Genomic DNA, 26,025 nt, shown 5'->3' with positions numbered 1-26,025 from the left:
CTTGAGGCCATTGGGAAGAATGCCCCTTCCACTTGAGGCCATTGGGAAGAATGCCCCTTCCACTTGAGGCCATTGGGAAGAATGCCCCTTCCACTTGAGGCCATTGGGAAGAATGCCCCTTCCACTTGAGGCCATTGGGAAGAATGCCCCTTCCACTTGAGGCCATTGGGAAGAATGCCCCTTCCACTTGAGGCCATTGGGAAGAATGCCCCTTCCACTTGAGGCCATTGGGAAGAATTGCTCCCTTACACATGGCTAAAAAGATCAATGTTGTCAATGGGAACTTATCTGAGAGGCAGAAATTTCTCATTGCTCAAGGAACCCGTAGAAACCTCTGGAGGAACCCTAGTTGAGAAACCCTGTTCTAGAGCTTGGGGTGTCTTCCTGAGCAGTGTCCTCTTGCGGCTCACCCTCCGGGCAAATCTGTAGGTTCTATAAAGGTGGAGCTATTGTCCATATCTTGCCCAACTGAATTTAATCTTGGAGCTCATTCCATAAAACAGAATTGCAGTCTGTGACAACCAAAACATTTTGCTTTGTATGTGCTTTCGAGTAGACTTAATTTATTCAATGCTGGACTCAGGAGTGGTGCTATATATGGCACTCATGACCAGTACCTGGGAGGCCAAGTTTGGGTCATACATGGACAGGTCCTTTGCAGAGCCCACAATAGGGAAGAGGCTGTCAGTCTCTGTAAATTTGGGCTTTATATACACTTTAGCCACTTGCTAACCAAGGTACATATAAAAATGTTCTGTCAACAGGTGCTTATACCAGGATCATGGCAACCATTTTTTCAGCTGGCAATTAGCTGTCTTTACAGCTGCCCAATCACTTTTACAGCACTGCAAAGGCCCACCCTCCCCACATTTGGGGGTTCTAAGTAATTTTCTAGCAAATAAAAAGAGTTTTTAACAATTTTCAAAATTGCCTCAGACAGCAAGTGTTAAAACTTTTAGTTAATGAAAGAGGGGATAGTTGTCTGTCGTCTTGTATATTGTACTCCAAAATCCAAATCTCTATAGCATAGAATAAATTGGAAAGAGACTGTAGTGAATAGGTGGGACTTGATTCAAGGTACAAAACAGAAAACCAGCTCTGGGTGTCTTTATTCTTGAAGATAACCTTCTTCCTTTCCTGAACCTTGACAGCCAATTATGTTCAGAGCTGAGCAGGGAGCTGTACTCTACTATCCAATCAGAGCTGGCAGCAAGGAGATGGTCAAAGTGGAACTAAACTGTATATGAGCACCACAAACCGAAAACACTGTTTAATTCCTTTTTAACATTCAGACAAACTCACCCATCCATTCATGTCTCTCTGCTTTGTTTTGATAAGAAATAATTTTGAAAAATACCCCCCTAGCATTTCTAGCCATGGCCATCTTGAGCAAGGGCAGATGATTTATGTAGTATTTACTTCCTCTAATCCATCTGCCCCTAGCTCAGGAGGTTGTGCTTAGCTGAGAAAGGGCCTCCTCCCCTCCTCCAGATGAAGACTGCTACCGTGTATGACATCCTTTTAGCCTAGGCCAGAAACAAGGAAGCAACTGAAGAAATGTGAAAGGAAAAAAAAAATTAAAACATGTTAATATAGTATAACTTTCTTATCCATTTACTAAGACTCTCAGCATAAGGATTAAAAATAGTTCATGTTCATTGAGAGAGTTTAGTTCCACTTCAAGAGCAATCTGTCCTTTTTAATGGGGTTGGTGATCAGGTCATAGCTAAATCAACTGAATACGCAGTAGGCGTGTCATTCCTTATTTTGAGCTCCAATAACATGAGTAGTGCAGGCAGTGCCGGGACAAGGTCAGGTGGTGCCCATGGAGAAAATGGCAAACTTCACTTCCTCCTCCAAAGACTTAACCACTCCACTGGAAAGTCTCATTGAGAGTGTAACACAGCATTACAGTCAGTGTGTCTAGAAGTAATGTTAGGAAGGAGGATCTGCACTGCTTGCTTGCATACAGGTCCCCCGCAGCGCCGGCACCACTCATTCTTCCTCCCTCTACCAGCCTTCTGGCCTCTGAATGACGTCACGCCGGGCTGGGACTAGAAAGCATCTGTCAAGCGGAGATCACTCTACCTGACAGAGGAGTGAATGTATTTCCCTCAACACTAGTGCCACGTGCAGGAGCACACTCGGCACACCACTGCAGCTCTGCATGGTGTTCCGTGTGATGGTCTGCAGCGGTTGTGATCCCTACTGGGAGTGGTTGAAGCCAGACTTGAGCAGCACTATGAGTGTAAACTTCACCTGCACCCCCCCCCCCCCTCCGATAAATTGTTGAGCCCTGGGCTCCTGCCCCTTCTGCTTACCCTTGTCCTGGCCCTGAGTGCAGGTACTGTTTTTGCATTGCATTGGTCTGAACAGTAACCACATTTCTATCCCGTGCTTTGAGGGAAACCAGAAGTCTTTAATCTTTGGATTATACTGCCGCCTGCAGGAGGAGGATTGGACACTAGCCCAGGATAACCCCTGTTACTACCAGAATGCTTCCATTTTTTCCAGTGTCCTAGGAGGATGGACAACTTTTCTTGAGCTTTGATGTTGTGAAGACTAACCTAATATTTTACCTGCAGTTTTTCTTCAGTCAAGACTCTACACCGCTGCTGAAGGCTCCCCCTCCAATTTGTAGTGATCCAGCTCTATTGCCCAAAGCCTAACTCTGAAATACATTGCACTCGGACACATCTCAGTCCAAATTTTTCTTCTTCAGAAAATCTTTAGATTGGTCTCAGGTTCGAACTCTTCAATCCAGAAGTCTTCCAAATCTCTGTTTGAAAGTCTTGGTGCTGATGGTAGCCTCCTTCAAGGTAGTTGCTCCGTTTCACTCCAGACACTATGGGGTTGATTTACTAAAACTGGAGAGTGCAAAATCTGATGCAGCTCTGCATAGAAACCAATCGGTTTCCAGGATTTTTTAATCAAAGCTTAATTGAGCAAGCTGACTTTAGAAGCTGATTGGCTACAATGCACTGCTGCACCAGATTTTACACTCTCCAGTTTTAGTAAATCATCTCCCTCTGTTTCTGGATAGGCCAGTTCATTTGATACCAGGGACCAGGCTATCCCAGATGTGGCTCAGAAATCTAGCTCTGGAAATTTGGAACTCTCTTCTTTCTCTTTTGGAAGATTCTCACTATGTATACCAGTCTGTTGGGGTGGGGAGGCGTTCTGGTCATCCTATCAGTGTAAGGGACTTTGTTGTTCAAGGAATCTCATCTCCTGCCAAACATCCTGGAGCTTTAGGCAAATTGGTGGTCCCTTTAGTGTCGGACCAACCTGTGGTAGGGCCCATCTGATCCATATTCAGTAGGACAACACTATGGTGGGTGATGTATATCAACCATCAGGGAAGAATCGGAAGTCCTCCAGCAGTAACAGAGGAAGAGCGTATCCAGCCCTAGGCAGAATTGAATGTTCTTGCCTTGTCAGCAGTGTACATTGAAACCTCAGACATATGACAGGCAGATCGCCCCGTTTGGCAGTGCCTGAACCCGGGTAAGTAGCCCTACACCCGTAGGTGTTTCAGGATCTGTGTCACAGGTGGGGTATGCCCGATGTAGACCTCCTGGCCTCTAGGTTGCTGTGCAGATCTACTGTCCCAAGGGTTGATTTGCTATCCTGCTTCACAATTGCTAGCTTTAACAGAATGGGTTTTGAAGGCCAGGTTCTAAGTGACAGGGGAATAGCACAGAGTCTTTGATTCCTATGATGCTCAAGGCTAGAAAGTCATCTTCCTGCAAAGTCTGTCATCAGACATGGACGACATACTTCACCTGCTGTGAGCCCTGAAGCTTCTCTGTGAAATGAATGCTCTTCTTCCTGCAGCTGGGTCTGAACCAGTGTTTGGATGTCAGAACCATCAGAAGTCCAGTATATTCTCTTTCCATTTTGTTTCAAAGCTCTTTGTCCTCCCACTCTTTGATTAAAGTGATTCTAATAAAAACGTTATACTCATCTGCTGTGTGCAATAGTTTTGCACAGAGTAGCCCTGATCCTCTTCTTTTTGGGTCCCCTAACATTGATTCTGGCTCCTCCGCCCTGTCAAGTGCCCCCAGTAGCAAGCACTCAAGCAGCTGCGCTCCTGTGAATGGACATTGCCCTTTCACACACACAGCGCGGCTCAGGCTCATCCTTCCCCCACCCCCGCTCTCTCCTCATTGGCTTACTTGCTGCGATTGTGAGCCAATGAAGAAAGAGAGAGAGACTTGGGAGAATCGCTGCTCTCATGCATGATCGAGATGGGGCTCAGGTAAGTATAAGGGGGGCTGCACCCAGAAGGTTTTTTTTAACCCTAATGCATAGAATGCATTAAGGTAAACAACCTTAGAACCACTGTCTTTTAGAACCACTTTCAGATCTTTATATTGGAGGTCTCTCATGTAGCTCCCTCATTGGATCTCTGTCTCATTTTCTCTGTGCTTCAGAAACCAGGAAGGATATTCCTCTGGATGCTTTTACCTATAAGTTGTTTTTTTTTTGTAGCCATTATCTCTGCAAGGTGAGTATCTGAACTGCCAGCCTTATCTTAAATAGGGCATGTTCTGGTTTTCAGGCCAGGACTTCCTTCATGCCCATAGTATTGTCCGCTTTTCACCTTGACAAGGACATGTTTTCCTATCCCTCTGTCTGGCTCTGTTTCATCAAAAGGAAATTTTGCTCCATCATCTGGATGGGGTTCTGACTGTTCGAGTCTATCTCTCAGCCACTGCTTCTTTCCCGATGACTGATTCTCATTTTATCATTCCAGAAGGGCACCCCAGCTTCTCATTCCACCATTTCTAGGTGGCCTCAGACAGACCATCATTCAAGCATCTGGTACCAAGGAGTGGGTTTCCTCATTACTGTGGAGACTCGCTGTATGAAATCTCTTGGCATTAGGGTCCATTTCCCCAGATGTGTAAGGGTTGCCCCTGGTCTGCTCACACTTTCTCTGAGTTCTACCAAGGTTAATGTTCAGCCTTATCTGTTACAGTTTCAGGTGTAAAGACCTTCAGGTGGCTCTTTGATCTGCGGGCCACCCCCAGTTCTCTGGTGTTTACATTAAGCTACATTTCTGTATTTCGCCCTTCAAATGGACTGTTTTTGGACATCCTGAAGGTTTAAGACTTCCTGTGTTCCTCAGTTGATGAGAAAGAAAATAGAATTTTTGCACTCTCCATAAAATACTTTTATTGGAGTCCATTGAGGGACACATATCTCACCACTCTGTTTCTGATCATGATCACTACAACTTCGAGGCATGTTGGGAGTAGGAGGGCTATCCTGTGCAGGCTCAGTTTGTTTGTCTTGTCCAATAGTCCTGTAGGCAGCAGTATAACCTAAGGTTTACAGTTTGTGTCCTTGGACACCAAGAAAAGGATTTTAGAACAAGTACAAAAATACAATTTTTAAAGATTTGTTCACCTGTTTATGAATGTGCAATATTCTGCAACCATATAATTGTCCCTTTAGATGCTGCCCATATTGTACCCACATGGAGGCTGTAGTATGTTGCCAGGTGTGGGGCTTTTCCCACATTGTAAGGACTTGGGGCAGTGATTGAATCCTCCCACATTGAGTACTGGAAATGACTCTCCTCTTCACAGGCACAGCAAGGCAGCTGCCCTGACATCCCCCAATGATGGTTCGGTGAGGATAGACTACAATGAGCTTCTGCAGCACTTCGAGAAGGTGCAAAACAAACACCTGGAAGTCAGACACCAGAGAGCAGGGGACATCGTGGAGCGACGCCTTGGACCCTGAGCGAACCCCTCTCCTTCCCGTGATTTCTGTGCCTCACACCTGCCCTGTATATACATGGAGGGACTGCATGTCCTCTGGAGTCACTTGTCAGCTGTTACAGTCACAATTATAGGGGGAACCTGTGCGGCCTTATTGCTGTATATAGAGTGGTAATACTGCCCTGTGTGACAAAGGCAATAAGGCTAGAGGGGTCACATGGACCCTATTAATGTGTTAGTGAAGGCAACATACAGCATGAACAACTACAGGTCATAAGGGTTGTCCCCTAGACTATGTATGTGAAGACCAGGTGCATGTACAACTCTACCATCACCCCATCCTGCTGTTATTGAGGGGGGTCTGAGGGGGTCACACAAGAACATTTTGGTCCTATTCACTGTTAATGGATTGTGTCATACAAGTAAATACCAAATATCCCATTTCCAGTGTGACTTCCCTATGACTGAATCCACACGAGATTTGTGTATGGATGGTGGTACTTTACCCCTCATGTCCTCCTAGATACTGCCCTCCAACAGAATTACTGGGAGCTAAAATGAACCTGTCCGAGCAGCTGTGTTCTGGCTTAGTTGAAGAACCTCTCCTGTGACTGCCATTGTCTGATTCTGGAAAGTGATGCCAGGTCTGGGACAGAAAACAACTGTACATGTGGACCAGCCTGTCCTGGAATGAGCACCAATCCTGAAAGTCAGCCAGTGGCAGCCGCAGTAAGCCACCTAGACAGATTCCCTTTAAAATCAAGACCTTCTGCTTCCAGGTCTTTGTCTGCTTTATAGTCAGAATATTCTGGAACAATGTTTTTTTTTTTTTTTTTTTTAAGTTCTGAATGACATTTGAACGACCAACTTCAGAGTTTTTTTTTTGCCGACAGTCCAGGATTTGTACTTGACCCCTGTATACGAAAAGCACAGCTAACAGGATGTCTATATTAAATGCTTAGATTTTCAGTATTTTAACCAAATGTTTTGTGTCTTTATTCTGCTGGAAAATATTTCTATACAGTCTCCAATATCTCCCATCATAATACAATTCTATTACACTCTATACTTAGAACACCACCTACTACACCTCCAACATGACCGTCTACTGGACATGATCATAAAACGATTCTATTACACATTCTATTACACTTTACATAGAATACTACACCTCCAACATGACCGTCTACTGGACATGATCATAATACAATTCTATTACGCTTTACATAGAATACTACACCTCCAACATGACCGTCTACTGGACATGATCATAATACAATTCTATTACACTTTACATAGAATACTACACCTCCAACATGACCGTCTACTGGACATGATCATAATACAATTCTATTACACATTCTATTACACTTTACATAGAATACTATACCTCCAACATGACCGACCACTGGACAAGATCATAATACAATTCTATTACACTTTACATAGAATACTACACCTCCAACATGACCGTCTACTGGACATGATCATAATACAATTCTATTACACATTCTATTACACTTTACATAGAATACTATACCTCCAACATGACCGACCACTGGACAAGATCATAATACAATTCTATTACACTTTACATAGAATACTACACCTCCAACATGACCGTCTACTGGACATGATCAAAGCACAATCAGAAGAAGAGGTTCCCTCGCAGGGGTAAGAATCACATTCCAAAATCCCACAAAAGTTATTTAGCCTCCTGGCTAGAAGCGAGATCACACTTGGTCTCTCAGACCTGCAGACATGTGTCATCACAGCTTACATGCATCCTTTCCAAAACAACATGGATTATCCCTGGGAAAAGACAAATTTTACCTTAGGTGGGGAACAAGGTGTGGCCACTGTTTAACTCCTGTATACTGCTACAGACCTTTCACTGCCACCAATCTGTCTTATGAAATGCCAAAGCCTATACGGCGGGTACATTCCATCCACAGCACTTCGTGGAGCTATAGGGGCTGTTTGTCACATACTGCCCACCCCTTCCCGTTTGAACATCACCTACCAATCAGTTGGTTCTAGACAGGGCATCCACATTTTTCTTATTACAACCCAACCAGGGCTCAACTTTAAAAGGAAAATCCTGGAAAGCCAGGTAATCCTCGAATTGCACTCCTTGGCCTAGGCCATCCAGTTTACGGGAGTGTGGTCTGTCATTTGTTAGACGCGTAACCCCATCCCCAATCCTGAAAGGCTCACTTAATGACCAACACTCTCACTCCCCAATACTATAATTTCTGTCTTTCAAGGTCAGCTTTCGACTTTGAAGTCTGGGGTTATCAGAACTGGCTGTCTATATAGTCTGCTTTAAACTTTGAAAAGCTTCTTCAGCCTTTGGATTCCACTTAATCCCAACAGAGGAGCTCTTGCCCTCTGTCAAGTCAGTCAAGGGTGCTGCCGTTATGCAGAGTCTGGGATGAACCTACAATAGTATCCAACCATACCCAGGAATATTCTCACTTGTTTCTTGCTGACAGAAGCAGGCCAATCCCTGATGGCGTCTACCTTATGGGTTTGGGGTTTTATTAGTCTCTGCCCAATGATGTATTCCAGATACTGGACCTCTTCTAACCCTATGGTAGACCTCTTTGGGTTTGTTGTTAAGCCTGCTTTTCTAATGGAATTCAAGACAACCTGCACTGTAGGTAGGTGACTTTTCCAGTTGTGCTCCAGAAAACATCATCTAGACAGGCTGCTGCATAGTGTTGATATGGCCTAAGAATGTCATCCATGATCTGCTGTAATGTAGCATGAGCCCCGTTTAGCCCAAAAGGCATCCAGGTATTACTGCTATAAACCCTCAGGGAAACTGAGAGACCTGGCTAGACCCAACTTCTCAATTAGTTCATCAACCCAAGGAATGAGATAAATGTTGACACTTCATTCAGTTTCTGGGAGGAATTACAAAATCTTAGGGAACCACCTGGTTTGGGAACCAAGACTATAGGACTTCACCATTAATTTTTGGATTTTTCCATAACCCTGAGGTCAAACATTGTCTGTACTACTTCTGTCTGTGAGCCTCTGGAATACTCTTAAGGCTTAATCCAAACTTGAACCTTGGGGTCGGCATGTTTAACTACATTTGTGCAGCCTGGAAACACCAAGAAGAAATCCTTATTTTGCAGCAGGAACTCTCAACTTCTGCTGGTAGACATAAACTCGGGTATCTGAGCCTCACTTATGTCTTCCTCTTTCTTTGGGGGCCTGTGATGACTTCTTCATCTTTCCAGGCTCTGATTAAATATGCATGATGGATATGTTCCTTCTTCCCCCTATCTGGTTGGTAAACCTTAGTTTACCTCCCTAACCTGTTCCAGTATGGCAGAGGGTCCTTACCATTTAGCTAGGAACTTTTCCACAGTGGGAAATAAAACCAGTACACAATCCCCCAGGTGTAAAGTTTGAACCTTCACCACTCGATTGCACACTTGACTCGGTGCTTAATGCATGTGTTCTCAGACAAGGGACATTATTGAGGCAGTTCTGTCTTGCATGGCTGAGATAAGCTCTATGACACTCCGGTAGGTAGTGGCTTCAGTCTCCCAGGTTTCTTTAGCAATATCTATCTTGGGGGTGCCTCCCATAAAAAAGTTCAAGAAGTGAAAACCCAGAGGAAGACTATGGGATCTCTCTAAGTGCAAGACCATCCCAGTCTCTCCCAACGTGGTAAACCTAAGTATGCAAATGCTTAATGATGAACAATTTGCACAACTCTTTCATTACCTTCGACATAGAGGGAGTCAGTTGATCTCTTAGGACTTCTCTTGGGATCTCTGTGTAGGTAAACATGTGGAACAACTCTCTGGCGATGGTCTTGGAGGAAGTGTTTCTTGAATGGCCTTGAAATACCAGGTAGCATAGTCCATAACTACTAGATGTACTGATAGCCTCTAGCAGACTTACTACTGGGCCTATCTGATCCATTGCGATTTGGTTGAAATCACTGGTAATGGAACCAGCAGGCTATGGTATTTGGTCATAGGGGTTCAACTTTTACAATCTGGAAAGAGTCACAGTAGTTTTTTTTACGTCTGTGTGTACTCCAGGCCAAAAAGAATGCTGTAAAATATGTTTTCATGTGCCAGGTGACCCCCCACCCTCATGAATGTGTATAGGCAAAATCCAACATTATACTCCTATAAGGTCCACCACAAATTATTTTACAACTCCATTCTGAATTTTGTTCACCTGGTACAACAGGTCATAATAAACTGCAATATGAGTGAACACATTTTCAAGCCAGGAACTACCCTCACGTTTTCCCAGGCTTTTGCAAGAGAAGAGTCACATACCTGGACAGTTCTAAAGTTATTATGAGAGACGTCTAGATCCAGCACATCGGAGATCTATGAGGCCACCTCTGGTTCATCCACAAAGACTGCTAAGGGAGAAGATACATTTTCACCAGTGATTAACCGTACAGCATTATCAGGCCTCAAAATTTCCACTCACCTACTCGCATTTGGCGAGTGGAAATAACGTGGGGGGCGAGTCACTGGCAAAGCCAGCGCCACTATCAGGCAGCTGGGTAGATAGACCCCGGCGCTCCATATCCTGGACCTGTACAGGGCGCCGCCACACTAACCTCTACTCCCTGACATGCTGGTTCTCATCTGACAGGTTAGATCTTTGTGCTCCGACTGCAGCTGCACTTTTTTACCCGACAGTCTCTCCCCTCCTCTCCAGTGTAGATCTTCTATTCTGCTCCAGTCTCTCTGCCATCTCGGTCCAGCCACACCTGTACTCTGCTTTCCACTCTCCTTCCCCGCCATGCACAGTTCCAGCACTGCTGAAGAGCTCTTTCTGTAAGTGGGGACTCTGATGGTATAGGGGGACTGGTGGCACAGGGGGGGCTCTGATGGTAAAGGGGGACTGTAATGGTACAGGGGGACTCTGATGGTAAAGGTGGACTGGTAGAGGAGGACATCGGATAGGAGAGATGGGACTAGAGAAGAAGGAAGCCATGGAATGGAGGAGGTGTTTACATTGATTTATGTTAATATTAAATATGTTGTTAACATTTATTCTGCATAAAACATTTAAGTGTCATTTCGTGGGATACATTATGAGGACATGTTTAGGGGTGGGGCAGGGTAGAAGTTGGGTGGGGCAACTGGTGGCAAGTAACTCTTAAGGCCTGGCTAGTAGCAAAGAACTAGAGATTTTGAGCCCTGGCATTATCATAAACTTTGTTTAAAGGGGTAATGTGTCCACCCCACAGGCTCCAGGCTTAGGTTCCTTTTTTCCTTCTGCATAGTTTCTTGACCAGTTGAAAGTCTTTCCCCTCTATTACACTGTGCAACAGAATTGGGGACGCATCACAAAACCTCATGGCAAAAAAGGTCCTGAGCTGGTTTCAAAGGTCACCAGTGCTGTGGGGTACTTCTTACACACTACTCCTACCTGACCCTGGGTCAATTGCTCAGGGTCCATGAGCTGGGTTTGGACTAGGGTCACAAGGCTTTTGGAGTCTGAGGGCATGCACACTTTTCTTCCTTACCTTCACCACAGAGCTTGACGTGTCCAGATCTGTGACTAGAGGCAGGCAAGCAAACAAGGACATCCGTATGACCTAAGCACATTACATAGGCGTGGAGGTCAGGGAACATTTGGCAGCATTGTGATTCCACTCACTGCACTGTCAGCACTGGGGCTTCCCAAACAGGACCTCTCAACAGGAGGCAACCCTTTGACCACCCTTGCTAGCCCTCAGTGCTTCCTGTTTGTGGCTTTACTGGCAGTGATGCTGGTTTTGAGATGATTGCTAAGGGAGATGATATTTTGACCTTCCTCAGAATAGCAGTCCACCAGTTGATCAGCTGACTTTAGATCAGCTTGCCCTCAGAAATCAGTCCATGGTGACTCTCTCCACAATTTGAGGCCCTGTATGCACATTAGGTTGCAGCCAGAATTTGACCAGGTTGATTTGGTCATATATTTTGGCAGCAGGGAAATCCATCTGCCTTGTAGCACCAGATATGTACCTGATATTCCCTCACTGAGGTTGTAACTCCCAGGCTCCTCAAGATTTCAGTTTTTATTCTGTCATGGGCTACATCAGAGATTATATGGAAGTATGCCTCTTGTGATTCTCCGGCTAATCGTGGCACAAGTGCTGCCCAGTGTTCCTTAGGCTAGGCCTGTCCTGCTGTGGTCCTTTTAGAAGTGCATAAAAAAAGACATCCACATCACCTTGGGATATCATCCTTTTGTAGGAGGTGGCTTTTTGTGAATGAAGTGGTTTCACCAGGGGAAACACTTGCAGTATGGGCTGGCAGCTGCTGTAGCACTTCTGCTAAGGCCTGTTGGTCTTTCTCTGCTTCGTGGGCCATAGCAGTTACCTGAGCTTCCAACGGTGTGTATTGGTTTCTTGATGACGTGCATTAGTTTGCTTCTGCCAGGGCAGGATCTTTTGATAAGTCTGTTGCCAGGCAGCATTAGTTTGGATAAAGTCCGCCATGCTGCAGATTCAAATGTATTTACTTATTATAGGTACTTATAATACTCCGCTGTCCAATCTGGTCCGGCAACAACAGAAAAAGGTGCAGTCCTTTTCCGTTTTATTTGTGGACCCAGAGGTAGGCGGGTATAAACAGATACAAGTCCGTTTTACAACCGCCTGTCCATAGGGCAGCATGGACCTTCCAATCCAGTCCGCCTGAAAAATGGAATCTTAATGGAATCTTAATGGAAAGACAGTGTGAAAGGGAAGTGGTATAAACACAGTCTATTGCCAGCTGGAGCACAGTGGCTACTGAGCTCATCTCTTAGGACACTGACAGCGGTTTCACAGATTCAGCAGAATGTTACTCTCTCCCACTGCAGCTGCAACTTCTCACACTTCTTACCTAATGCAACTTTACCAGGTACCAGCACACTTGCCTTTCAGTGAGGATCAACTGAGCGATTGCCCGCATCCTCCACCAGTTGTGGGGTCCGGCTTCAAGCGGAGGGCTTGCAGAGAGGTGATCCAAATGTCAAAGTGTGTTTAAGGACTTCCTGCTCACGTTTAATCATCATTGTTGCAGAAAAGCATGGCCAAAACAAGAAGTTCCCTCGCAAGGGTAACAATCATAGTCCAAAATCCAACAAAAGTTATTTATTCTCCGGGCTAGTAGTAAGACCACACTGATTCTGCTCAGACCTGCAGATGTGCTCCATCACAGCCTGCATGCATCCTTGCCCAACAACACTGATCACCGCAGGGAAAGGACATATTATACCCAAGGTGGGGAACAAGATGTGGCCTTTGCCTAACTCCCCATATAGCAAAACATCCAAAAAGAAGCCTCAAGGTACTTAAAAAACAAAAAAAACATAGCGACACACACACACACAGTGAGGGAAATAAGTATTTGATCCCCTGCTGATTTTGAATGTTTGCCCACTCACAAAGAAATGATCCGTCTAAAAATCGAATGTTCGGTGTATTGTAACACTGAGAGACAGAATAGCAGCAAAAAATTCAAAAGAAATGCATGTCTAACAAATGATGCACTGATTTGCATGTTCATGAGGGAAATAAGTATTTGATCCCCTATCATTCAGCAGGATTTCTGGCTACCAGGTGTCTTTCATACAGGTAGTAAGCTGAGATTAGAAGCAGTCTCTTAAAGGGAGTGCTGCTAATCTCATTTTGTTTATTATATAGGGCGCGCTTGTTAGCGCCCTATATAATAAACAATATATATTTATATTATATATATAATCTAACGAAAATACGTATTCCGGGAGTTCATAGACACCAAGCCACTAGAACTAGTTGTGGACTCAACCGGAATAGGGAATTTGTTTTATACTTTTAATTTTGTCTGTAATAAAGTCGTTTTCGTGGGCCACTGATCACCTTCTCCTTTGTTTGAATTATTTTTCTCGAGTATTTACAAATTCCCTATTCTGGTTGAGTCCACAACTAGTTCTTTTTATGTTAGTTTCTCACTAACTCCCCATCTACTGCTACAGACCTTTCTCTGCCTTTATCTTCTGGAAAAAAGCCACAACCTATGCGGCAGGTACACTCCACCCACAACTCTTCCCTGGATTGCTGGGATGGTAAATCTCTATGACCCAGTTTAGTACCAGAATTCTGAACATTTCAGGTTCCGGAAACTGATGTGGATATCAGATATCAAGCTGCATCCACATCTCTGGGCCATGTAAACCTGAGTTTAGTTCACTTGTTTTCACGATACATGCAATGCACGTTTTTTGTGTTCTATGAACGTACATGAAAACTTCTAGAATGGAACCTCATTTCTTTCCACTCTCCTATAGTTTTATCTACTTGAGGGGAAATTCGTTTTTTTTTTTTTTTTCCTTTTTTGTTTTTTTTTTTTTTCCTTTTTTGTTTTTTTTTTTTTTTCCTTTTTTGTTTTTTTTTTCCTTTTTTTTGTTTTTTCCTTTTTTGGGTTTTTTTTCCCTTTTTTTTCCTTTTTTGTTTTTTTTTATCCTTTTTTTTTGTTTTTTTTTTTTCCATTCTGTTTTTATTTTTATAAAGTATAAGAACACTGAAAGCAGCAAAAATGTCAAATTGCAAGAACTTTCTCTGCCTTGAATTGAACGTTTTATGTTTGGCACATTTATTAATTGGTAATATCGGTGAGGGAAATGGATTTCTCCGTAACAAAATGGAACAAAAAATCAGTAAAAATGGAGAAAAATGTGTCAGTGTAAATTTATCTTTATTCCCCTCCCCCCCCCCCCCCGTCTATGAATGGAGGATTCAGAGTGTATTGGCCAGAGTCGGTGCAATGTCATGCGGATGCGATTTCTGCGGGGAAGTGATGGTCGGTGTGCGGTGGGAAAGCCATCTTTAAATGTCCTGTGAGGCTGCGTTGCTGCAGCGATGGCCCCGGAGGACGGGGAGGGTCACTGGAGGGGGGAGTTGGTTCCCACGGCTCGGAGCACTATTCTCACGGATGCTGGAGCTCAGCGATGTCAGAAATGCTTTGTGCAGCGACGCTGCCATTGTGTGCTTGCATTGCGTTAACCTTTTCCCTGCCACGCTCCCTCTGTACATAGCTCACAGCTGCCATTAACCCCTGCACCGCTGCTGCGTGGAACCCTTTTCCTGGCCCAGGCTGGTGATGATAGCTCAATAATTAGGCAGATTAGAGGGAAGGCGGCTGAAAGCGTGCTAATGACATCGCTGGGGGATTCTTCAGTGTGTGACCTAATTAGCTGAAATCTCCGAGGCCGAGCTGCGGACGTGGCCGTGTTTTACTCTTCCCATGGGCAGTGTAGGCAGAGATAAGGTGACCATACTCCATGCAATTATCTTGTACGACTAAACGGTTTTAGAAATCATTAAGCATAGACGACAAATCCTCATTATTAATAACATGCCAGAGAAACTGTTATCCTACAACTTCTTCCAACAGGATAGGGGGAGAGCAGGGGGGGACTGACCATTTGGAAACTCGGGCACTGCCCGAGGGCCCGGGGTCAGTAGGGGGCCCCATGAGATGCCCCTGGTACCCTTTTCAAAGGCATTTTTGAGTTTGGGCAATTATACAGGGGCCCCATGATCCCCTATTGCCCGGGGACCCCATGAGTTGTCAGTCCGCCCCTTGGGGAGAGGACCAATTTCTAGGATGGGGTCAGATTGTCCATGGGGGATGGGGGGGCACAGGCTCAGTTGCTCTTGTTGTGCTAATAACTCATTTGAATGGGATTGCTGTGAACATATTAAATATAATTCCACATCTGATGGATGTGTTTTGTGTTGTCAAAGCCACAGTGCAGGCGTTGGGACAGAAGTGAGGTGATATTTCAGATCGCAGTCTGCTTGTGTATTGGCCGCTGAAAGGATGATTGAGGAGGACGGCTATCCTGGTTGAAGGAAATTAGTTGGGTGTCAGCCCATAAGACAAAGAGCACCTGTCATGAGGATTATTGGCTTTGCCATGACTAAATCATTTCCGGATGTTGTACTCTGCATTCTTTCGTCAGGAAACCTCATTAACGGCCATCCCCATGATGACTGGTTTTCTTTTAAGGATGGTTGTCTTATCTAGCTTGCCAGTATGAAATAGTATTCACTTCAGCAGGGTTTCCCATTCCTGTACAAGTCTATAGGAATACCATACCAGTTTGAAGCAGGTCAACTGCTAGTCGGAAAGAGGCCCCTATAGATCAGGAGATCAACTGCAGGTCAGAAGAAGTGCACCTGCAGGTCATAAAAAGGCTTGCAGTAGGTTAGGAAGTTAGTGGCAGGTCAGAAGGAGGTCAACTGCAAGTCAGAAGTCAGCCACCTGCAGGTCATAAAAAGGCTTTCTGTAGGTTAGGAGGTTAGTAGCAGATCAGAAGAAGCTCAACTGCAAGTCAGAAGGTGGCCACCTGCAGGTCATAAAAAGGCTTTCTGTAGCTTAGGAGGTTAGTGGCAGGTCAGAAGAAGCTCAACTGCAAGTCAGTAGGAGGCCACGTGCAGGTCATAAAAAGGCTTTCTGTAGGTTAGGAGGTTAGTGGCATGTCAGAAGCTTGTCAACTGCAAGTCAGAAGTTGGGCACCTGCAGGTCATAAAAAGGCTTGCTGTAGGTTAGGAGGTTAGTGGCAGGTCAGAAGTCGGCCACCTGCAGGTCATAAAAAGGCTTTCTGTAGGTTAGGAGGTTAGTGGCATGTCAGAAGGTCGTCAACTGCAAGTCAGAAGTTGGGCACCTGCAGGTCATAAAAAGGCTTTCTGTAGGTTAAGAGGTTAGTGGCAGGTCAAAAGAAGGTCAACTGCAAGTCACAAGGAGGCCACGTGCAGGTCATAAAAAGGCTTGCTGTAGGTTAGGAGGTTAGTGGCAGGTCAGAAGTCGACCACCTGCAGGTCATAAAAAGGCTTGCAGGAGGTTAGTGGCAGGTCAGAAGGCGGCCACCTACAGGTCATAAAAAGGCTTGCTGTAGGTTAAGAGGTTAGTGGCAGGTCAGAAGGTCGTCAACTGCAAGTCAGAAGTTGGCCACCTGCAGGTCATAAAAAGGCTTTCTGTAGGTTAAGAGGTTAGTGGCAGGTCAAAAGAAGGTCAACTGCAAGTCACAAGGAGGCCACGTGCAGGTCATAAAAAGGCTTGCTGTAGGTTAGGAGGTTAGTGGCAGGTCAGAAGTCGACCACCTGCAGGTCATAAAAAGGCTTGCAGGAGGTTAGTGGCAGGTCAGAAGTCGACCACCTGCAGGTCATAAAAAGGCTTGCTGGAGGTTAGTAGCAGGTCAGAAGGCGGCCACCTACAGGTCATAAAAAGGCTTTCTGTAGGTTAAGAGGTTAGTGGCAGGTCAGAAGGTCGTCAACTGCAAGTCAGAAGTTGGCCACCTGCAGGTCATAAAAAGGCTTTCTGTAGGTTAGATTAGTGGTAGGTCAGAAGAAGGTCAACTGCAAGTCAGAAGGAGGCCACCTGCAGGTCATAAAAAGGCTTTCTCTAGGTTAGGAGGTTAACGGCAGGTCAGGAGGAGATCAGCTGCATCTGTCAAATTCTGAATGTCTTGAGAAATGTCTCAGACTGATGCCATTAACATCGACCAAAACGCATCCACACAGGCTCCATGGAGACACCAAGTATTATTGTAAGGCACAAATATTATGGTATATTGCAGGTATTAGGTCATGTCACAGAGACTATGGTGTGCTGCAGGCATTATGTTGTACTGCAGATGTTATGACATGTTTGTGGGTATTATGTTGTGTTGTAGACATATTGAATAGGTATGATACCATGTCGTGGATGTTATGGCATGTTTTGGTTATTATATTGAGGAGGTAACGTCATCCCGCAGCTCTTATCGCATGTAACAGGGACTGCGGTATGTCGCAGATTATGTGTTATATCAGAGGAGTTAATGTGGTTACACCCCTTTAGCACCTGATGGATAAATGCATGCACTAGCTGTATGGATTTGAGCACAGGGATCTCTTGTTTGTTGTATTGTTGGGTCAGTAGCCAGACCTGAACCTTGTAGCTCTCCCCATTGTGTCTTTTCCCCTATGCTAGCATTGTGTCCACAGTAGCACTTGTGTAGGCAGGGCAGAGTAGGACTGGCCATAGAGGGATTACTTTGACGCAGTTGGCCAGCTTAAACATGTATTGCAATATGTGTGAACTAAATATCCCTATTTGTTGCATAGTTTGCTTGAAAGGGTATATACCAGTGTGCAGAGGGTCCTTCAGAATTTCTAGTGTTATAGCATGTCGCAGGTTTTATGGTGTGTCATGCAGACTGTCATGTCATAGATGTTATGGCGTGTTGTGGGAGCTGTGGCAGGTCATAGGTGTTATGGCGTGTCATGGGAACTGGTGGATCATAGGTGGTTTGGCGTGTCATGGGAACTATGGTGGGTCATAGGTGGTTTTGGCGTGTCATGGGAACTATGGTGGGTCATAGGTGGTTTTGGCGTGTCATGGGAACTATGGTGGGTCATAGGTGGTTTTGGCGTGTCATGGGAACTATGGTGGGTCATAGGTGGTTTTGGCGTGTCATGGGAACTATTTTGGATCATAGGTAGTTTTGGCGTGTTATGGGAACTGGTGGATTATAGGTGGTTTGGTGTGTCATGGGAACTATGGTGAATCAGGTGGTTTTGGCGTGTCATGGGAACTATGGTGGGTCATAGGTGGTTTTGGCGTGTCATGGGAACTATGGTGGGTCATAGGTGGTTTTGGCGTGTCATGGGAACTATTTTGGATCATAGGTGGTTTGGTGTGTCATGGGAACTATGGTGAATCAGGTGGTTTTGGCGTGTCATGGGAACGATGGTGGATCATAGGTAGTTCTGGCGTGTCATGGGAACGATGGTGGATCATAGGTGGTTTTGGCGTGTCATGGGAACGATGGTGGATCATAGGTGGTTTTGGCATGTCATGGGAACTATGGTGGGTGTTCTGGCATATTGCAGGCATTATGTTGTGGGAATTATGGTATGTCATTGTGTCTGAGGTTTTCTGCCATGCTATAGATATGTCTCAGGTATTATGTTGTGGGGATTATGGTGTCTCTGGTATTATGAGCCTTCTCTCACCCTCCCGTATTATTTTGGGGTCAGCTGGGAAGTCCCTCCCCTGATCAAACTGTAGCGTATGACCATATCAGCACTCGCAGACACCTCACTTCTGTTCTTCCATAATCCACGGGTCACCTGACCACCATGGCGGGATAAGCAGACCAAACCAGAAATCCCTCCAATCCTTCCCAAGTCTGGGAGTGAAAGGGTTACAGAGGCTGTTTACAATGCTTGGACCACCAGACGTTGCCATGGGTACAGCTAATAGGCCGCCAGCCATGGGGTCTGTGTCAGCATTTATTCCTGCAAACAGACACTCAGCATTCTGAACAGGCAGCAGGATGGGGTTCCCCGATCGGCGAAGAGAGGAGCCATAGTGTGTCAATTGTACCCGACATAGGAACGCTGCATCCCGGCTCCACATTGCGCACAGCAAGAGGAATCGCCGCTGACGCAGAGGCATAGGCCGTGCTTACATCTTTGACGCAGACATATCCAACCTGTACAATCGTTGTTATTGGGGGCCCCGACACAGTGAAGAGTTGCAGCTATTGCAGGGGCCAACACAGATATGCAACAGAACAATGAATCCGTGTCAATCAGACTGTTTAAAGTGAACCCATTAGTAATTTTACAAATCTCAATTAATAAATTCCTGTCACAATATACAGTAATAGTAACATTTCTAAGGAGGGTTCCACCTTTTATCGTTAAAATGCCATACTTCGGTTCCAGTCAGTAGCTTTGCCTGGGCTGAGATGATATCATCAGTCTGCTGCAGGCACGAGGGAGCATTTCCTCAGTCTCCCTTTCCTTCCCTGAGTAGACTGTACATTGCAACTTTGGAGCAAGTCACAAGGTGGGAGGATTCAGCAGGGGCTGACCTGTGTCAGATATTTGTGAACACAGCCAGGAACTGTATAGGCACCAGGATTTCCATGACTGTGTCATCTCTGAGTCAGGATCTTAGTCCTGTAACAGTTCTCCCATGCTTCCTATCCCTGTCCTAGGCCTCTCACCCTCCTCCACTCTACCATATATGTGTCTTGGTTGGGGAGACTTCCCCTTATTTCCTGTCTTGGAAGTAAACCTCTGTAATGGAAAAACACAACAATAAACACCAGACAGAGTCTCCAAACTGTTCTTGCTCCGTCCTAATCCAAGTAAAAGGTACTGGTCAGGGTTTGGCTGTAACAAGGATTTTCACCAGCAAACCAATCTGGTCGCAGCGGGTTCATTTCTGGAACCTGGAAGAGAATTTAAAGTGCCGAGTGTTTGAGGGTCCCATGGGCCACAGTTTTCCTTGTGGGGGGGGAGGCATGCACTAGATGGAGATGGGGGAGCTCCAAGGCCCAAGATGAAGATGGTGGTAAAGGGTCCCAGGAGCTAGATGGAGATTATTACATAACACATGGAGCTGGGGCAGCACTGTAGGGAGATGTGAGAGCCCATGTTCTCCACCGAATTAATAATGAGCCTCATTTTCTCTGATACAGCCAATGATGGTGGCAGCACCTATCCTGATTTGTGGCTGCTGCCCCAGCTCCACGCATTCTGTAATATCTCCGTCCACTGCCTAGCACCCCCTTAATAGCCATCCTCATCTACTACCTGGCCCCCACCTCAAGCTCCATCTACTACCTTGGACACCCCCATTGCCATGTCTGTCTACCATCTGGGAGCCCCCAACTGCCATCATAATCTAAATGGTTAGCACTTCCACCTGGCAGTACTACGGTCGTTGGTTCGAATCCCAACCACAGCACCACCTGCCTGGAGTTTGCATGTTCTCTCTGTACCTGCGTGGGTTTCCTTTCACACTCCAAAGATATGCTGGTAGGTTAATTGGATCCTGTCTAAATTGTCCCTTGTATGTGTAATGTAAGTTAGGGACCTTAGATTGTACACCCCTTGAGGGTTAGGGACTGATGTGAATGAACAATATATATGTAAAGTGCTGCGCAAATTGACAGCGTTATATAAGTACCTGAAATAACTAAATGCCTGGGACCCTTGCACTGCTATCTCCAGTTATCACCTGCCCCCCCCCCCCACATCTGCCACCTGGGATTTCCCCCATCTGCCATCTTCAACCCCCTCAACCGCTACCATCATCTACAGCCTGAGATCTGGAACCCTCGGCCCCCACCGCCTGAGGAAATTTAGAGCATCTGAGAAGAGATAAACACAAACAGATCTTCTGTGTCCGCTCCTTCCCAGAGATCAGAGAAGACGGGAGGGAGCTGAGAAATGGCCTGAAGGCTTCCAGAGGAGAGGAAGCCAAGGAGCGGCCATTGTACTGCTAATAATGGCCATTCCAAAACCCGACTGGTTTCCTCTGATGGAGCTCCAATACCACCAACCCACCCCCACCCCACCCCAATACACACAATATGTGGAATGTAATGGGAAAGAAATTCCCCCCTCCCTCCCCATCACATCCTATTACTGCACATAGATTCCCCCACACACCATGTACTATAATGGCACAGATCCCCCCACACCACATCATATAATGGCACAGATCCCCCCACACCACATCATATAATGGCACAGATCCCCCCACACCACATCATATAATGGCACAGATCCCCCCACACCACATCATATAATGGCACAGATCCCCCCCCAGACCACATCATATAATGGCACAGATCCCCCCCCAGACCACATCATATAATGGCACAGATCCCCCCAGACCACATCATATAATGGCACAGATCCCCCCCCCAGACCACATCATATAATGGCATAGATCCCCCCCCAGACCACATCATATAATGGCACAGATCGCCCCACACCACATCATATAATGGCACAGATCGCCCCACACCACATCATATAATGGCACAGATCGCCCCACACCACATCATATAATGGCACAGATCCCCCCACACCACATCATATAATGGCACAAATCCCCCCCACACCACATCATATAATGGCACAGATCCCCCCACACCACATCATATAATGGCACAAATCCCCCCCACACCACATCATATAATAACAGATCCCCCCACACCACACCACATCATATAATGGCACAGATCCCCCCACACCACATCATATAATGGCACAGATCCCCCCACACCACATCATATAATGGCACAGATCCCCCAACACCACATCATATAATGGCACAGATCCCCCCACACCACATCATATAATGGCACAAATCCCCCCACACCACATCATATAATAACAGATCCCCCCACACCACACCACATCATATAATGGCACAGATCCCCCCACACCACATCATATAATGGCACAGATCCCCCCACACCACATCATATAATGGCACAAATCCCCCCACACCACACCACATCATATAATGGCACAGATCCCCCCACACCACACCACATCATATAATGGCACAGATCCCCCCACACCACATCATATAATGGCACAGATCCCCCCCCCCCCCACACCACTTCATATAATGGCACAGATCCCCCCCCCACACCACATCATATAATGGCACAGATCCCCCCCACACCACTTCATATAATGGCACAGATCCCCCCCACACCACTTCATTAATGGCACAGATCCCCCCACACCACATCATATAATGGCACAGATCCCCCCCACACCACATCATATAATGGCACAGATCCCCCACACCACTTCATATAATGGCACAGATTTCCCCCCCACATCATGTAATGGCACAGATTCCCCCCCCCCCACACCACATCGTATAATGGCACAGATCCCCCCCCACCACATCATATAATGGCACAGATCCCCTCCCCACACTACATCATGTAATGGCACAGATCCCCCCACACCACATCATGTAATGGCACAGATCCCCCCCCCCCACACCACATCATGTAATGGCACAGACCCCCCCCCCACATCATGTAATGGCACAGATCCCCCCCACACCACATCATGTAATGGCACAGATCCCCCCACACCACATCATATAATGGCACAGATTCCCCCCCCCACCACCACATCATATAATGGCACAGATCCCCCCACACCACTTCATTAATGGCACAGATCCCCCCCCACACACCACATCATATAATGGCACAGATCCCCCTCCCACACCACATCATATAATGGCACAGATCCCCCCCCCTCCCACACCACATCATATAATGGCACAGATCCCCCCCACACCACATCATGTAATGGCACAGATCCCCCCACATCATATAATGGCACGGATTCCCCCCCACACCACAACATATAATGGCACAGATCCCCCCCACACCACATCATATAATGGCACAGATCCCCCCCACACCACATCATATAATGGCACAGATCCCCCCCCCCACACCACATCATATAATGGCACAGATCCCCCCCAGACCACATCATATAATGGCACAGATCCCCCCCAGACCACATCATATAATGGCACAGATCCCCCCCACACCACATCATATAATGGCACAGATCCCCCCCACACCACATCATATAATGGCACAGATCCCCCCCCACATCATATAATGGCACAGATCCCCCCCCCCACACCACATCATATAATGGCACAGATTCCCCCCCCCCACACCACATCATATAATGGCACAGATCCCCCCCCACACCACATCATGTAATGGCACAGATCCCCACCACACCACATCATATATTGGCCCAGATCCCCCCACATCACATCATATAATGGCACAGATCCCCCCACATCATGTAATGGCACAGATTCCCCCCCCCCCCATACCACATCATATAATGGCACACAGATCCCCCCCCCTGCCCCCACCATATACATTTCAATCAAAAAGTCATATACAGTATTTACATATAAACAGATATAATACACTGATGTTGTAAATCTTTATTGATCACATAAGAGGATTTGAAGGCAGTGGATTATATTATGAATCATTTAGCCTCAGATCCCCTCTCCTTAGCTGACTGATCTATCATTACATTCAACGCTGGTTACAATGTTCCATTATAGTGATCGCCATTTTCATCCATTAATGCTGAATCCTGCAGCGGGATGAGGAAGACTCTCAACGTGTTTCTCCAATCCAAAGATCTGCTTCAGCAGGAGATAGGTTAGGTGTAACAAGTTCAAGAACACCCTCCGGTCAGCCCTGTCATTGATTATGTATTACAGGTATTTCTATAGTTTACACCACGAGTGTCAAACTGGCGGCCCTCCTGCTGTTGCCAAACTACAAGTCCCATGAGACATTGCAAGATTGACATTTACAAAGCATGACTCCCAAAGGCAGAGGCATGATGGGACTTGTAGTTTTGCAACAGCTTAAGGGCCACCAGTTTGGTACCCCTGGTCTACACTAAGCCCTACATACTGTACAGTCACATCAATCTCTGCCCCCTAGGAGCCTGCAAGCTAAGATCCTGATCTCACACATATACTAGGGCCAAACTCACACAGGAGCCAGTTATTCCTCCAGCATATCTTTGGAGAGTTGGAGGAAACTCAAGCAAGCACAGGGAGAGCATGCAAACTCCATGCAGACAGTGTCCTGACCAGGATTAAACCGAAAACAAACTCCTAACGGAAGACCAAAGGGGTCATATAATAGGCCTTCTAAAACTCCTGTAGAACTTCAATAGGTCCACCAACTTGTTGATTAAGTTCAAACCCTATATATGAATATAAAGTCCCAGACTGTATAAATGCATCAGACCGGTAATTCCCAGGTAAGGGACCACCGATGCAGCACTCCAGGGGCTCCCTATCTACACAGAGGACAACCTACCACTTGTCTGGGCTGTCCCCGTCTTAAGTGAGTGCATACCATGACCAGGTCAAAAGGTTTTCTTGCACTGAGAATCACAGCAGCCAATCGGATTCTTCCTCTGTAATATACAAGAATAATAGGCAGAATCTGATTGGATGGAGGTTATTCTTTGGTAAATGAAGTTGTGTATAAGGAATGACTCCAACCCTAAACAAAAGACCAGAATGATGTCATGGGGTCAGCCCTGATCTGCTGTGGTCATTGAACGTCCACACATGGTCAGATTCTGGAGACAATAGTGTCAGAGTTCAACAGATGTGAACTACATTAGTTAATATCCCGGCTTCCAAGGATGACCATAACACTGGCACAGGTGAATGTGGTGGACAGAGGTCTCCGTACATACATACAGCCCAGTGTCATCCTCCTCCCCAGGGAAAATGGACAATTTATCCCCCATTAATAGCCACAAATTAGATTAAAGGGAATTACACACTGGAGAGCCTGGACTGGCTGGCTAACGGGAAGGGGGGGGGGGGGGGGATTAGCCGTATCTGTCTTCTTTGTATACAAACACTGCAGTCTCCTAAACCTGGCCAATAAGGTGACCACCGCCCCACCACCTGACAGTTCTGTGGTCACCGGTGGCTTAAAGTCAATCCAAAATCAATTTTGTTCTTGTTTTGGATGGAGTAAGGAACCATGAGAGCATCTATTGGCTGTTTATTATGTCTGTGTGCCCATAGAGGACATTGACACCCTGGGTGACACGTCTCTCGAGAAATGACCCCCCTTGTGAATGACCCCCTTGGCACCCAGTGAATGACCTCTCCCAGTACCCTGTGGAGGAATCCCCCCAGGAACGCTAAATGATCCTCCCCGGCCCTTAGTGAATGACCTCCTCCGGTACATTGTGTATGACCCCTCCTCCTAATTGAACCCCCCAGCCCTTAGTGAATGACCTACCCCTGTACTATGTGGTTACCCCCCTCCCACCACCAAACTGTGTATGATCCCTCCAGCACTCTATAAATGAACCCTCTGGCACTAAATGTATGACACCCTTGGTACTCTGTGGATGATCCTTCTAGACTCTTCTAGCACAGAATGACTCCCCTGTACTTTGTAGGTGACCTTTACTAGATGCCCAGTAAATAGCCTCCTCCAACACCCAGTAAATTACACCTTCCAGCATCCAGTAAATGCCCCCCTCCAACACCCAGAAAATGACCCCCCCAGCACCCAGTAAATGACCACCCTCAGCACCCAGTAAGTCACCCAGCACCCAGTAAATTGCACCACACCTAGTATTCAATAAATTACTACACCCAGCACCCAGTAAATGACACCCTGCAGCACCCAGTAAAGTTCCTCCTCCAACTCCCAGTAAATGACCTCCTCCAGCACCCAGTAAATTCCCCCCCCCCACACAGCACCCAGTAAATTACCTCCTCCAACACCCAGTACATGACCACCCCCAGGTCATGATCTTCTCCAACACCCAGAAAATTACTCCTCCCCCCATACTCCGTAACAGACTACCCCCAGCGCCCAGTAAATTACCCCTCCAGTACTCAGCAAATTACCCCCCCCCTCAGTA

At 46.2% G+C, this 26,025-nt stretch overlaps 1 protein-coding gene across 1 annotated transcript in view; it reads left to right on the top strand.

The window, feature by feature from the left end:
- Positions 1 to 6,715, top strand: part of VAC14 (VAC14 component of PIKFYVE complex) — a 64,423-nt gene extending 57,708 nt beyond the window's left edge. Inside the window, exon 19 of the mRNA XM_089659225.1 lies at positions 5,598 to 6,715. Within this exon, the coding sequence (XP_089515351.1) occupies positions 5,598 to 5,754 (157 nt within the window). The 3' untranslated portion in view covers positions 5,755 to 6,715. The remainder of the gene's footprint in view (positions 1 to 5,597) is intronic.
- Positions 6,716 to 26,025: the final 19,310 nt, after the last annotated feature.

Source organism: Staurois parvus, unplaced genomic scaffold (assembly GCF_062004578.1).
Source record: "Staurois parvus isolate SC_StPar_1 unplaced genomic scaffold, SC_StPar_1.0 ptg001136l, whole genome shotgun sequence".
Lineage (NCBI taxonomy): Eukaryota > Metazoa > Chordata > Amphibia > Anura > Ranidae > Staurois > Staurois parvus.
This window is presented reverse-complemented; position numbering and strand designations above follow the sequence as displayed.